At 40.7% G+C, this 16,115-nt stretch overlaps 1 protein-coding gene across 2 annotated transcripts in view; it reads left to right on the plus strand.

Moving 5' to 3' along the window:
- Positions 1 to 3,697, plus strand: part of LOC108106549 (nephrin) — a 32,168-nt gene extending 28,471 nt beyond the window's left edge. Inside the window, exons 8-12 of one of the 2 annotated variants that reach the window (XM_017213713.2) lie at positions 18 to 299; positions 378 to 659; positions 753 to 1,555; positions 1,647 to 2,030; positions 2,321 to 3,697. In XM_017213713.2, the coding sequence (XP_017069202.1) occupies positions 18 to 299; positions 378 to 659; positions 753 to 1,555; positions 1,647 to 2,030; positions 2,321 to 2,329 (1,760 nt within the window). In that variant the 3' untranslated portion in view covers positions 2,330 to 3,697. Of the gene's footprint in view, positions 1 to 17; positions 300 to 377; positions 660 to 752; positions 1,556 to 1,625; positions 2,031 to 2,320 lie in introns of both variants that reach the window. The other variant, XM_017213711.2, reaches the window with a different exon arrangement.
- Positions 3,698 to 16,115: the final 12,418 nt, after the last annotated feature.

The raw sequence follows: 16,115 nt of genomic DNA on the forward strand, positions 1-16,115 counted from the left end.
ACCCCTAACTGCCTTAGATCCCCCCAAATTCGAGACCTCCCAGACCACATTCGTGGGTGTTGAGGGAGCGCCGTTCCATGTCGAACTGATGGCCAGCGGAAACCCCATGGTAATTAGCTATACCTGGACCAAGGACGGCCTACCCATTAGCAGCAATAGTCTGAGCGGCCAGCGTTTGATCTCCGACGGACCACGTCTCAATATCAGTCGTCTCAGTCGCAACGATGCGGGTGTCTACATCTGTGAGGCGCTCAATAGCCAGGGCACCGCTCTGCTGGAGATCCAAGTGGCCGTGGAATGTGAGTACTAACTTGGCTCTAAGACTGACCCCTAAACAGAAACTGATTGTTGGCGTTTCTCCTGATTTTTTTTTAAAGATGCCCCCACAATCACATCGGTTAGTGAGGGTCGCAGCTTTGTGGCCGGTGAGCCAGCGGTCTTGGCTTGTCATATTCAGGCCCGTCCGCTAGAGGCCGCTCATGTCCGCTGGTCTCGGGATGGCTACGATCTGGCCTCCCGCACAATCTCTAGTTTTGAAAACGGAACCGCCCTGCTGCAGATTGCCAGTGTGGAGCGCAGCGATATTGGCAACTTCACCTGCATCGTGGACAACCAAAGAGGAGCTCCCGCAGCGCAAAATGTACTTCTAGTCGTGCAGAGTAAGTGGTTTTCTTATTATGTTTTAATTAAAAGTAATTAAACCTTAAATAACTCATTAATTAACCTTGAATTTAAATATTTTTTCTCAACAGCTGCTCCGGAAATTGACCACTCGCCGAGCTTCACCCGCTATGCTGCCCGTTTGGGAGTTCGTGCTCAGCTAATTTGCAGATCCTTGGCTTCTCCTCAGCCCAGTTTCATCTGGCGTCGTCATGGCAAGGATCTCAAGATGCAGAGACGCAACAAATTCAAAAGTGTGGAACGTCAGGTTGATGCCCTTAACTATGAGTCTGCTCTACTGATCGAAAACACCTCCGGCGATGACTACGGCCAGTATGAGTGTGTGGTGCGAAATGCCTTGGGACAGGCTAGTACCACCTTGGAGTTTAGTAAGCCATCACGTCCGGATACTCCCCTCCAGCTGAGAGTGGGCAATGTGAGCGATACGGGTGTGGAACTGAATTGGACACCCGGTTTCGATGGCGGCATGCAAACCTATTTCCGGCTTAGACTTAAACAGCACGGCGAAGATAAGTACAAATACGTGGACGCCAAGGCAGGACATCAGAATATATCTCTCGATGGCCTAAAGCCCGGAGCCACGTACTACTTTTCGGTGATGGCGGCCAATGAGGCGGGTGGCAGTAAATTCATGCCGGATATTAAGTTGACCTTGAGCAAGGGTTCCCAGCCACACTCAGCGGAATACACTGAAAAGGATGAGCTGCCCAATGTGATGATTATTGGCATCACCTCAGCTGCCATGGTTTTGTTAGTCTTGAATGCCGCCCTGGTAGCTTGGTTCGTGATTCGTCGTCAGAACAAGTCTCAGAGCGAAGCAGAGCCCAGCAATGATGATGTGTACTCCAAGGATGATAGTCAATCTGTTTATAAGGTATGTTTATATCTCTCTATTAACCCACTAATACGATCTAATCAACAAACTATCTAAAAATCCTAACCAGCTACCCATCACTGCTTTGCAGGCGGATGTGCAGAAGAAAGCAGCCGCCTCTACGTATCTCGTGGAGAACGTGGACATCATCCAGTCAACGGCATATCCGCCGAAATATCAAGAAAGCTCTATGTGCACCCCTCCGTATCCACTCTGCAATCCGGACTTCACCCGGACCCAGCCGAATCCCAAGAGGCACAGTCAACGGAACAGTGCCACGGGTATGATCGAGGGTATGCAGATGCGTTCCAAGGATGATCATATGCTGATCTCCAATGGTCTGTACATACCATCGCCATCACCTGCCTCTTCCCTGGTGATCAAGGGTAGCTATATATCCTCACCATCGCCAGCGCCGCCAGCAGATGGATCATACTTCAATATGAGCGACAAATATATGTCTTATCCGCCGGTGGTAAGTTGAGATATTTATTTGAAAAATATTAAAAGTAGAGAAAAGGAGATAAAATCTTGATATTGATTCAAAAATGTGTTAAACAGAAAGAACTATCTGTAAAGCCCCTTCCCATTTTTTGGAATAATTATTAAAACGAAACATTTCGAAACGAATCTTGTTTCCCATAATGATCCAGATCAATCTCAAGATTTTACCCACACCCCAGTCATTAACAGCTTGTTAGGAACAACCTGTATTTAACGCATTTCTAACAACCTCTCCACCTGCCCTGTTCTTCTCATCCGCAGACTTACTAAGCCGTGCTGAGCGTCAATGACAGCCACAGACAACATCGCAACCCAACCCAAACCGAACCGAAACCAAACCCAGCTAGACTGATTGACATACATCATTCATAATCAGCATCTCGGAAACATGAAAACACGAAAACCAAATCATATGATATATAGAACTTGACTGTCTTTTGGTTCAGATTGGTTGATTGGTTTGGCCGGCCGTTGCTGTTGGTTTTATTGAATTTGGATTTTACTTTTTATATTTTTTTTATTTAACGTTTTGTAATTATTACTATATATATGACGTTGATTATTACGGAGCGCAAATGGAGAAACCATGTTGAGTGAGTGTTTTGAGAAAACGACATTTGCATGCGGCGCTCGAAGGCTGTGATAAGTACCTGTGCCCAAAGCTCTGGAGACGTTGGCACCACCGCAACTCGGAGAGATGAAAACACGCAAGCGGCCAAACGTTTGCCATTAAGACCTTTTCCGTTGGCCTCCATCCATTCATTCATCTGGGGATTCGAGGTCCGGATTGTATTGGTCTGGCCACGGGGCAGGTGCGCAACCCGTTCTACAGAAATGCCTGCCCTCCACCCACTTTTAGTCCACCACAAAACCCAAACATCGGCAGAAGCAGCATCATTTTGTAGACACCACAAACAAAAAACACAAAAAAAAAAAAAAAAAAAGAAAAGAAAAAAAATGAACAACAGAACACTCTCAAAATATTAATTCGTAGTAAGGTCTTTCGATATTAAGTAGTAGGAATTACGCATTTTAGCCTTTAGCATAAATATATTACGAGTCTGGCGAGTCGTGACTCATTCTCATTAGCAGTTGTTCAAGTTTAAGCTATACAGGACACACCAATATTTATCAACATACGTACTATAAATATAAACAAATAATATAATATATTACACAAAATAAAAGCAGGCCCGAAAAGAGTAAACGTTCGAAACTTTCAACGAACAACGATTCGAAATCACCAAAACCGAAAAGAATAGCGACTTCAATTATATAAAAATATTTTTAAGTGTGACTTTTGCTAGACCTAAGAACATCGAGACATCAAAAATATATATATATATATATATTCAAAAAATATTTACAGCATTCAGCGACTTTCTTTTTATCATGCATGACAATAATTATATACATGGTAAAGAAGTTGATGCGCCAAAAATTATGCTAAAGAAACTCTATAAATACAAATTCAATAAACATGTTAATTATAAATTAGACTTCAACCGCATTTGCATTTAAATTAAAGAAAGATGAGTAAGGAAAGGCGAGCTAAGTATGTGTGTAAAATAAATTTTCATTAAAATCAAGTAAATATTTAAATGTAATATTTAAAATATTAAAAAAGGAAAAACATGAAAAGAAAAACCACAAAAAATACAACAAATTTTTGTATCTCTAAACAAAGCAAAAACGTATTTGAATAAAATTACAAATTTTTCAAATTAAAATGAAGTGTTTTTTTTTGGTTCTTAAGAAAGGGGAGTGGACAGGGGGTTAACACTTAAAATAATTAATATTTCTAATATTTCCTATTCCTATGCCTTAAGCATTTATTACACTTTGAAGATTATATGCTAGATGATGGCATTCCCCGAAGTGCTATTAAACTAAAATTCCTGGCTCTCTCCCCCCACAAGCTCTTTAAAGATTCATCCAAGACAGAAATATGTCCAGTGTCATCAATCAGCTAGCTGACTTTGGTCATCATTCTTATTTTCTTTCTTGCCTCGCAGGCTTTCTCCTGGTGGGCGTGGCCACTTGCACCTTAAATGCCGACTAATTGATTCTATTTTTCGGGGCCAGACAAAGTGGCGGCATTTTGCTAGGAAGTTTTATTAATTAATAGCTACGCCGCTCCGCTTTATTAATGGAATATTTAATAATATATATATCTTATATACTTTTTTAATTTGTGAAAGAGGAAATTAACGGATTGTGAACGTGGTCCAGAGGCATTTAGCTTTCACAGCCTCCAGACAGGTGGTCTTGATGAACCTATGAACTACGTTTTAGTTATTCCCATTAAATGTTTACTTTAAACTCCAATTGAGAACAACGAAACTTTAGCTGGCATTTAATTTGCAACATTTTGCTGACTGGCTGTGATTTCATTTTAATTAATATTCAATTTCACAGAATTCAATTTTGCATTTCAATTTTGGGCTTTTGATGCTTACCAGTTTGCAGTGAAATAATGTGTTTACTTATTTTATTGATTTACAAAACTTCACAAGGAGTTTTGTATTAAATTCGGATTGCTTATTATTACAGTTAAATTGAGTATTTGTTTATTTGATGGCTCTACGCAATCCCTGTTAATTAAAACAGCAATTTTAGTTTTAGGTTTTGCCAGCTAACTTCATAACGATTATTGACATATTTCCATAATCAAATCAATTCTAATATAAATGCAATTTTAATTACCATGTTTGGACTGCCTGTCACCGCAAATTTCAAAGCTTTTTGCTGGCTCATATAAACGACGACGGTAATGCAATGTTAGAAAAATACAAACAATTAAATTTAATTTTCAACACAACCTCGCCTCCTGTCTGAGTGCCAATAACAAAGCCAGGGCAAGGCCAAAGAGAGGAAAAAACAACAACAACAAAAATGCATAATTAAGTACAGTGAATTCATTAAATTTTAATTAAAACATTTGAACGGGCAATGGATTTTTATTTTGTCTGGCAGCTTAGCAAAGGCACTGCCAGTTAATGGAAAGGGATCTAAAATAGAGGACTTTCTAATGCCCTAGCCAATTGTTTTTTCGCAAATGGCTTTTCCTCTGGGGAAAATTGATTTTCCCCTGTCGACAAGCACAAAACTCATCTGTGAGGGTATCTAAACGGGCTTGGAAAGTCAACAGAACCATCACGAAACGGAAAACTTCATTAAAAGTGGGCAGCAGCAGTTGTCGTCGTCGGTGGGTTTCGAAAAGGGGGGTTTGAGCTTCAAGGAGGGAAATGATGCTGCCGCCAATGTGACGACGCCTGGCGCGGCTCCATTTCCTGTGACCATCCGTACTTTTACCCAGGCACTCGTACTGGTACTCGTACTCGAACTGGTACCATCTTGAAAGACCAACGCAGAATCGAACACATAATCATATTTAATAAGCAAGTTGCAAGTGTGTGATGTTTTGCTGCTCCTCCAGAAGTTGCTGCTGCTGCTCCTTCTCCTGATGATGATGATGATGAAGCTGATGCAACAAGTGCACCAGAATCGAGCACAGATGTGCTGCAAACCGGTTGAACAACTGGGCTCCGTCTTAACGCAATTTGTTAACCTGACTGACAAACTGCGGCCTGATGATGCTGCACTTGTTGCTGCTGTTGCTGTTGCTGTTCCTGCTGCTGGTTCTGCTAAGGTGCGATTGCAATTAAGTGCCAGATCTCGGACCAGTTTCCTAGACCCCAGCTGAATTGAGAATCCTGGCCGGCAGCGAACACTTCATTCATAAAATTACGCGCATGTTGCGTGATGTTTTGGCCAGATAAGAACCACGGATCTAAGCCAGTTTTCGCTTGCCCAGTTAGGGCCGCAAAACTCCACCAACCTGTTGACATGCTAGTGTTAGCCAGTTTGGGTTTTTGAAAAATACTAGCAGCGACTTCTTGACTGGCAGGAAAAAAAGCAAAAAAAAAAAAAAACCATACCGAAAACTCGCTTTTCTTGGTAATTAATGAAAGCTGACTGAAGTTGCAAGCTCCGGCTCCGGCTCTGAGATCTTCTGCACCATCTGCAGTTGGCTACTGTTGCCGGGAGTTATTAAAATGTTGCGATAAGTTCGGCTTGGTAGCACATTTGTATGCAAAGTGCCAACAGTTTTTCTCCTCAGCTCTGCTCTTTTTGATGATGATGCGACTGGCCCGTCCCGGCCTGGACTGGCCTGGCCCCGGCAGGAAGTTGTCTCTGGAAAGTGATATTGAAAACTGCACTCAGAATGGATTACTTCCTTTTTCTTCTCTTGATTTTTTTTTGTTGTTTTTGTGGCTTGCAAGTCCCTTTGGTGTGAATGGCTGCCGGTTATGGACTTTCGAACTTAGAGAGAGGTGTTTGCCGGAAGAAATGCTGTGATATGAGCTATGCAGGCTGGGGCTTAATGGATGTGGGCTTAAGAAATCAAAAGGGCCTAGGGTTGCTTGTTTCCAATGCCCAGGATAGGTCAGAAAGTGTGTTTTGCTGTTCCTAAGAGAGAAAGGAATAAGCCTACTGATGCTTAGATATATTTTATAATAAATTATATAAGGATTTTGTAGTAAAGGTGGAAAAGTTGGTCATATTTTATCAATAAATTAGTAAAATTTTAACTTATTTATGACTTACAAGCATTTATTTAGTAGGAAAACGTTTCAAATGTTGCATTCCCATTGTAACTTCCAACAAAACGGCAATGTGTTTTTCCATTTCGCAGTGTGGAAATACCAGAACAAGAACACTCTCCATCAGCAGCTTGTACTGTCTCGAAAAGCTCAACCTACAAATTGAATTTGCTGCCATTTGCTGCACTCAAGAAGCTTTCTCACACCTCCCACCCCAAAAAAAAAAGAAACGACCCCGCCCGCACGTTCCGGCAATCAACTGCCACGCCATTTAGCATCATTAAATTACTAGGTCAAAACATCAGTACAGGCCATAAAAAATGTCACAGCTCCCTCTCTAGCCAGTGGAAGACGACAAGGGGACGGACTCTTCAAGTAGTATGTCACAGGGCAGTGGAAAAGGCATCTTAAAAATGTAGAAGCCTCGAGCACTTGACAAGACCAAAATGAAAAGTCAACTTTGACTCATTATAGTTCACACACACACCCCCTCTTTTAAACCAGCAGGGCAAAAGCTCCTCCTCACAATGAGTCTTGTTCGTCCCGTTGGGAGAAAATCCAGACATTTGTCAGTTGTATGCCGCATAATCTTCTACATAATCGTAAGTAGTACAATTATCTACTATGTCAACCAAAAATGTTCACAGCGAAAGCCAAGAAGAAGGCCTCAAGTACCCGACGGTCAGCCAATTAGAACGTTTAAATATTTAAAAAGATAAATCTACAAATGGACGGCGTCGGAGAAGCACACTACTTGATGTAATTTTCAGAACCTAATGACAAATTTAATGCTCCACTCGAATAGGGAACTCTCCTCGACTTGGGAACTTTTCTTTCCCGACGGGGGACACACCGACACATGTCGAATTACATAAAAAAAAAAACGAACGAAGTCAAGAGTTTGAAGGTTATTAAAAAATTAAAGCAGAAAAACTGGGGCCAGTGCTGACGTTTTGAGGAGGGCAACCAAACACATTATTCACTCATTAAAATCATCAGCTTAATAGCCACAGAAAAAAAAAAACGAAATTATATATATACTCGTATATACTAATGTATGTATATTTTTCCACAAGCTGCTGGTAAGAATTATTAACAAAAATTCTAGAAAACTCCTCCCCAGGCTTGTACATAAATAATGCAATGTGCTGCTCAGCAAAAGAAAAGCAAAATGGGCTAAGCAAAAAAAAAACAGAGTTGGGAAAAGGGGAAAAACAGAAGGGAAAAACAGAAACAGACGTCACAGCATATGCAAAAAATAAAGGGTGAATCGCAAACCTGAGTTAAGATATAGGAGTTAGGATCAGGCTGCATTAACTTGCGGAGACCCTTTAGTAAAAAAATAAGTACAAGTTTTTAGTTTTCATTTGTGTTTGATTTTTATTTATTTTTACATATCTAACATTAACTTTTAATTATAGTTTTTATTACTTGGTGTAAAAATAAATTTGTTTCCTTTTAATTAGTTTATTTAATGGCATTTTAAATACTTTTTTATATTTTAAATAAATTTATTAACTTATTTCTAGCATTTACCTTAAATAATGTTTATTTTTGGTTGTAAACATAAAATGCTTATAAAAAAACATAATTTAGCCATCAAATATTTCCATTTGCAATAATATTACCCACTAAATGTTTAGCTCAACACAAGGTAGTAAAAGGCCAAATTTCCATTAGTTTATTTGGCAGCCGAAAATGCGATTACAGCTACATAGACGAGGGAACAACAAATTAAAGTTCAAAGTGCAAATCATCAAATTTACTTACTCAACGCTAACACGGTGCAATGATTTGTTATGAGCTTGTACTGTGTAGTAGTCTGGTCTGGCCTGTTGGCCAACAAAGCTGGGCCATAAGATCCATAAGACTATCCCAAAACGGCCATTGTAGGGCAGCCATAAAAAAAGATGAAGCGATTTGCAGGCCCTGTTGTAATTGCGACGCTTATCCACGGAGTTAGTAGATGAGATGAAGGCGGTGCAGAGTGGCAAAAGCTACCATAAGTACATAAACTTTTGCCTATGTGTGTCGGTATATATATGCAACTTATATATATATATATGTGTTTAAGAAGGAAATATGGCTTTGGAAACCGGAACTTAGGATACTCTTGCCAATAAAACAATTACAACTTGAAAGGAAATCAAGCTAATAAAGTTTGAGTTACGGCAGTTAGCAGCCTGAGTGCAGGATGCATTAGTTTTAGCAAATTACTCAAAATAAAACGGGTTTAAGTAGGAATTTTATAGGGAAAATGTAAGGAATAATGATTTTGAAAGCATACTATAAATTTTATTATCAGACTATATTTAAATACTCTATAAAACACCTTTTTAACCATACGTTAAATACCCTTTCAAAGAGTATAAAAGAAGAAAAAACGAGAGCGTGAAGTGCTGCAGATACAGATACGAAAAATGTTCGCCTTACCGCAGAGGCAAAGTGACGAACTTGGCTGGGAAGTTGGGAGATTGGGAGATTGGGGGCCTCAGATCTGGGTATCAACGAACGAATGAGTGAGCGAGTGTCTTGGGAATCGTCACAGGCCTGAGAATAATTAATTCCCACGAATTAATGTGCACGGCAGCAGCGGCAGAAGTAGCAGCAACAACAAGGTGTTGCTTTTGCTGTCTCAAGGAAGAAGTGGGGATATACTATAGACTACAGACTACAGACTGTGCCTGTATCTCAATCTTCTTTCTACAAGTTGAAGCTTAAGTTACTTTGCCTTAGCTCAGAAGACGAAATTAATATCTGTTGCTGCAGCAGCTTCTCTTCCTTTTTTGGCATCGCTTTACCTGCCGCCACTTGCTACAAATTACACGCAGCTTGAGAAACTGCCAAGTCCTCATCATCCCTCCTCCGAAAATGTGAAAAAATAACATCCTTAGCCCCTCCACCCTCCCCTTTCGCCCAGTGTATTTAGTCACCTTAATGAATTCTACACATGATGTGCTGTGAGTTTGTGACAAAAGCCTGCACAGATTTGCCAGCGTAAATTTGCACAGCAAAGAAAGTTTCCTCAAGTACTTACCCCAAGTTATACCCCCAGCAATCCCCGATTTTGTCCTACAGCTACGGATACTTTATAATTTTATGCGAAATTTTGCCGGCATGTGTTCAGGATTCTCTGACATTTTTCTTTTTCGTTTTTTTGGGCCTAAAAAGGAACGATCCATAAATTGGTAAGCAAGCAAAGTCACAGGAAGTGAGCCGTGATTGGTATTTATAACTCATACATGTTTTTAAACTTGAAAATGGTTTTTTAAAAAGTATTTTAAGTCCTTCGTAACACCCTTAAGTTTGGGTTTACGGAAATTGGATAGATAAGGAAATATGCTATTAGATTTTTTTATATTTAAGCTTAGAACCTTTGCTAAGTTCTTTTTAATTTTCTTTTTATAAATAGGGATAATTTATATAGTCATAGGAAGAAGCTTAAGATTAAAAATGAATTGAAAATTTAAAAATATATTTATATCACTTCGTACCAGCTGTAACTTATATCATAAACTATAGACTTTTCCATGTCCGCTGGCATCATGATCAGGTCACTGCCTAAGTATCCTCCGCAACAAGTCACAGTTTTATCCGAGTCAAGAGTGAAACCCTTAGCCAGGAGCCTCCTTCTTGAGCTATATTAAATAATTATATTTTTAATTAAAATAGATTAAAGCCGTGTTGTGTGCTCGAGCGCCTTGTGAGGTGATTAAATAAAAAAAGGCAGACCGAGAGTTAAGGAGGGCCTGGAGGATGGTTGGATGGATGGATGGGTGGATGGCTGGTTGGTGGGATCCTTGGGAAAAGGGAAAAAAGTGGCGAAATGGAAAACTGCCACAGGATGTGGATGTGGAAGGAAGGAGCCGGCAGGTGGGTAAGCCTTAGCCATCGCAAGGCGGATGAAAAACACAAATCACTTCAAGTTGTTGATGTTGCTGTTGAGATTATGACGATGATGAAAAGCGCGCGCTCGGGTTTTCCTCTTGCTTTTCCTATACAAACACAGGCACAACACCCATACATACAGCCGGATACAAACGGATATACCGAATGAAATAAAAGCCAAAAACAACAGCAACAAAAGGAGCATGAGAGAAGGACTTGAGGCGTTCGGCGGGATTAAAAAGTGAAAAACTTTTGGCGGCTGGCGTTGATGAGCGGCAAGGAATCGCGGCAAGGATTTGGATTTTCGCACAAAACTGACACAACGAGGCAGCCTCTTTGAGGTCGCACTCTGTCGGTGGCCATTCACAAATTTTAATTACACACTGTATATGTACATCAATTATGCCGGTATAATTAAAATAAGAGTTGGCTTAGGATAAGCATTTCAGGAAAAAAAAGCCACTAATTTGTTGTCATATTGTTCTCAGCGAGGAGAGAGTTCTTCAAAAGGGAGAGCTCATAAAAAACTGCCAGTGGCCGTAGTTGTATACAAACCATGATTAAGGTACACAGATAACTGAAATCAGATCAAGGCTTTATTCTTTATCCTTTCCAAAAGGATTATCCACTATTATAATGGGGACAAAAAATCATCATCGACCAGTAGCCGGCGACTGTAAGACGATATCCAAATAGACAAGAGAAAGCAAAATCCAACTACTGGATGTCCATCCAACCGCATAAATCTGTCTACAAAAGGGATAGTCCTCAAGTGGCCAAGACGACACACAAACACACACAGAGACACAATCAGGACCCTGTAAACAATACTTCCGCTCATCCTTGTAGGTCAAGCCACCGGGCGACACAAACAAATAAACAATGATTCCTTGCAACCTGATCACATTACCCAAAAATGTTGACTAATTAATGTCACCAAAATGCAAGGCGATATTTTTTTTCTCGGGGACCTGGGTCAAGGGTCATGCCATGGGTATTATGTGTTGATATTTGAATTTAAACTAATGTCTCGCTCATAAATAAGAACCCAAATTGGTCAGGCCAGACTAGGATGTTTGTTTTTGCCAGCAGGCAACAATTAGCCGGTTAAAAGACACACACAAAGACCGGAGATGAAGACGAAGGAAACCTCCTCGGCTTGGCTCAGCTCGGATCTCAAGCACCCATGTGGCAGAATCTTGTCTTGGATTTTATTTTTAACCGCACATTCCTCAACACGCCCGCTGGGTCTGTTTGATGCCCAATGACTTCTCCTTCTCCTTGTCGTGCCGCTGCTGCTGCTGCTCCTGCTCCGATTGCCTCCGTTTATATGGTCTCTTTGACTTTGGGTCTTCCCAGTTGCCTGTATGTTGTGTCTCTGACAATGATGTTTTTCATGACCTTTGCGGGGGTTTTCATTTCATTTCATTCCGCTGCGCTGCCCTGCCACTCGCTTTTCTTTATTTTTATTTTTGTGTTCTCGTTTTTTTATTATTATTTTTTTGTTGTTGTGCCTTTGTGAAATCATTTATTGATGCCGCTTCGGATTGGCTGTGTCAGGAGCATCGGAGTCCCTTTGGGGCATGTAGCGTGTACAAAAATACACATGATTTTTGTTTCGATTGGCCTCCAGCCTCTGCCCAGGCCAGCTCCTCTCCACTTTCCTTTTTTTTTTTTTAACGGATCCCGGCTTGTTCATGTATGAGCACACACAATTATTTCAATACATTGTTCTTCCTTTTAGTCGGCAGTCATTCAAGCACAAGCGACGTCGCCGCCGCCGCTTATTATGAATAGATACAAATATATCTTAAAGATATGATGATGCGATGAGGATGTCGAAACAAAAAAAGAAAAGAAAATATAGAAGAAATTGAGTTGCTAGACTAAGACCCTGATATGTAAATGGATGTGCGAGCTCATGGAGATGTCGGTGCGTTAATAAAATAAAATTGTTTGATGTTGTGTTAAGTAGCTATAAAATTTGAAAAATGAGCCCATTTAGTAGGTAGTTAGAGGAGGACGACATTCATTTGCATGAGCTAAAGCAACAGCCTGTTGGATCGAGAAGCTGGATGCTGATGCTGCGGAATTTGAAGCTCTGATGATGTGCCTCGGCTCTTAGTGCCTCACAGACCATAGACCCCACTGACAGGCTGGTAAAATATATACGTAGATATATATATATGCCTCCTGGCTAATGAGCTTTCTGTGAGACCCATTCCATTCCGTTAGAGGACTGGCAGGCGGTGCAGTTAAGCCCCAATGAGCTAATTACGACATCGAGTGAATACCCCATGGCACATGATATACGACCTGTGTCGGATAGCAAAGCTCCTTGTCTACGTAAATCTCTTTTATATAAACCCTTGGACAAAATATTTCACACTTTCCAAAGGCAATATGTGTAGGGCTTTATTGCACATGAATTGTTTGTTAAACATCTGAGATTTTGCTCTAAAATGCAGATATCTGGAGGAGTATGCTAAATATCTACATTAAATTTGGAATAAATTAAAGATATTAGTAGTCATGTTAATTATGTAAGCAACAGGCGCATGCTGTTCTAAGATTTTTCAATCGATGATAGCCCTATACTTAACCCATAATAATAAATAAAAAACATTTTCCAGCAGTGCACATTTTGGTCCTTTTGTAAATAATCATATGCAAGGATGTTGGAAATCATTCCACACAGATTGCTGGTTAAACAGCCATAATCTCCGGCAAAAGTTTGAGTGTGTGCTTTGGCCAAGGCGAGGCAACCGCATCTGCCAAGAACATGCAGATGGCCAAGACAATCTTTCAATCAGACCGCGCAAACACCAAAGCCACCGGCACTCCGGCACTCTGGTACTCCGCTGAGAAACCGCAAAGCAAACAAAAAGCGCAACGATGCGCAGGGACGACCCAGCGGTCGCAGTCCCTGCCCTTGACACCACCCACCTGTATATGTTGGATATCAAAACCCCTCCCCTACACATACCGCTACCTATACAACTAAACCACCTCACCAACCACCACCCACTCACCTGGAACATACATGCACACGTGTCAAAGCAAACGGCAATCGGCCGCCGCACCTTGAGCAAATGCGGCTCAGTGGGGCGGTGATTGTGCGGCAGCATAAGTGGCACGTTCTGGGCTGCATATTTGTTCAAGTTTATGGCGACAAGCGATGCCATTTGCCATTCGCCATTCGCCGTTCGCCATTCTGTAGCCAGCTGATGACTTGTTCGATACAAAAGTCGTGAAAACTCCTCGAGTGCGGTGTGGAAAAGGAAAAGGATTTTTCCTCACCTTGCAGCCGACCGGTGAGCAACAAAAAGTGTTAAGTGTAGATATTTTTTATTTAAGCGTAAAACTCGTGAGCAAAGTCAGCAGAAGACGAGCAGCAAAGCTGAAAAAAGGAAAACAGAAAGCAAAAAGGTCTTTCTTTAGGCACTAATCTTGGAATACCCTGAGATTGCAGCGGCTTTTTAGAAAGGTTAAGGATTTTTTAAGTTATTTATACAAATTGTATGAGTACTTAAAATTAAAAAAATAATATCTCTATATAGTGAGATATTTCCCTAAGAAGCTCATAGAGTAGAAACATTCTTGGAAACTTTAAATTACTTATTTTGATTATCCTGATCTTGGGAGCTCTATCTTTAGCGGTTCCAGAAGATATTTGTTGGTAGGATTAACTTTAATATTAAAATATCATCATATACCATAATATTCAACATTCTTCTAACGTTTATTACCAATTAAAACAACCTTCTCCTTCAAAAAGGGTATACAAACATAAAGTATCAGGCCGAGTTATCGAAGAAATATAAGGCAGGAAATTGGGGTGTTGGCAAAAAATTTGCATGCAAGTCAGAGAAACGCTTCGGACTGGGTTTCTTTGGAAACATTTAGATGGTTGTGTGTATGTGTGTTTGGGGTTTGTGCTTAGCGATAACACTTTGACAGGATTACGCCTGCTTAAGGACCGCATCAAAGCCGACACCCAGGACACACCCACACGTCCTTGCAAAGGATATTACCGCAATGCTTGTTTTTTGCTCCTTCACCGATTGCCAATTGAAAAGACATTTGCAGGCACATTTGTTGCCACCACTTGGCTCTGCCACTGCCATTCAGCTCAACTCGAACTGGGTTCAACTTAAACGAACTGAACTCAACCGAACTGAACTCTCGATTCGGTTCGAAAAGCCCCGGCGGAACAAAGTTTGCATGACTTAAAAGTTATGTGAAGGAGATTGGGTTCCGACCATCGAACGTGAGGTAATTTCTAATATTTAGCCCCTAAATTAAGTTAAGAAAAAGGGTTGAACAGGCTCTTGGTCTTGCGGTCGTCTTAAAGAGACACGACACGATTACTTTTCCAGGCGTATTTTATTGCAGGTCGCAATACGAAACCATTTCGTATTCGTATTCGTATTCTCGTCTTCGTCTGGACAGTTGGTTTATTGGTCACACTTGGGCTCTCACATAATTTATGTGGGAATCTTGAGCAAGTCACTCCCCATCACATCAGTCAGCCCAGTCAGCCAAGTTGCCAAGTTACCAAGTCATTGCCAAGACACCGAGACACTTGCCTGGGCCAAGCTCAAATGAATTGTGTGAACCAAATTAAAATCAAAACAAAGCATCGGTAGGGAACTACTATATATGTATGTTTAGTATATATACATATATGCCTGGCAGTGAACGACAATCAGATATCCTATCTGGTGCAGATTAAGTGAGAGAGAATACTAGTTTTCAGTGGCCCAAGCTAACCCTTTTTGCCTGCTGCACATACCCTTTAATCAAGAAAGACTCGACGACTTCTGCGGAAAGCCCACAAATGCAGAATCATATTTCACATAGAGAAACGGTTCATTGCTAGTTCTAGAATATTATGATTGACATACGTACTACGTACATCTTGATTGGCATTGAAATATAAAATGAGAAGTGCCCCAAAATGGTTGCCGAATAAGAAAACCTTAAAGTTGCACACACATAGTTTTTCCCCTGCTGGCAATCTTTTTGTTACGGAAATTTCAAACATTTTGCTTTCCAATTTCCCAAACTTAAAATAAATTTTAATCATAGCTTTTTGCTATGTATGGAGGTTGCTACCTCTGAACTTAAAAACGGGAACTTCCCTCCCAAAAACTGGGACTCGCGGTGCAACTTGCTTATTGCGTGTGCCGAAGGCTTCCGTTCCCAAAGCCAATGCATGCCGCTAATTGCTTAGTACTTGAGAAACTAACTTACTACCGCTAAAAGTCAAGCAAGCATTTATTAAACTCATTATTTTTTAAAGGGGGAAAAAAAGGAAAACTCTCGGGAAAACTTGCAGAAAAGCATTGCGTGTGGGGCACATGGCGATGATGATGATGATGCTCATGTGTCTAAGTTAAGAAACAAAGAAACGCACTGATAAGCTGCCACGCCCACATAGCTAATGCATCTGGCTATTTGCCCCGCGGTCTTCTTTGCTTTTCATATGCAAATTTCCGTGTGTAACGAAAACTCGAGCAAAGAGGGTGGGTGACATTTTAACACCCACCCGTTTTTAT

Source organism: Drosophila eugracilis, unplaced genomic scaffold (genome assembly GCF_018153835.1).
Source record: "Drosophila eugracilis isolate 14026-0451.02 unplaced genomic scaffold, ASM1815383v1 contig_90, whole genome shotgun sequence".
Lineage (NCBI taxonomy): Eukaryota > Metazoa > Arthropoda > Insecta > Diptera > Drosophilidae > Drosophila > Drosophila eugracilis.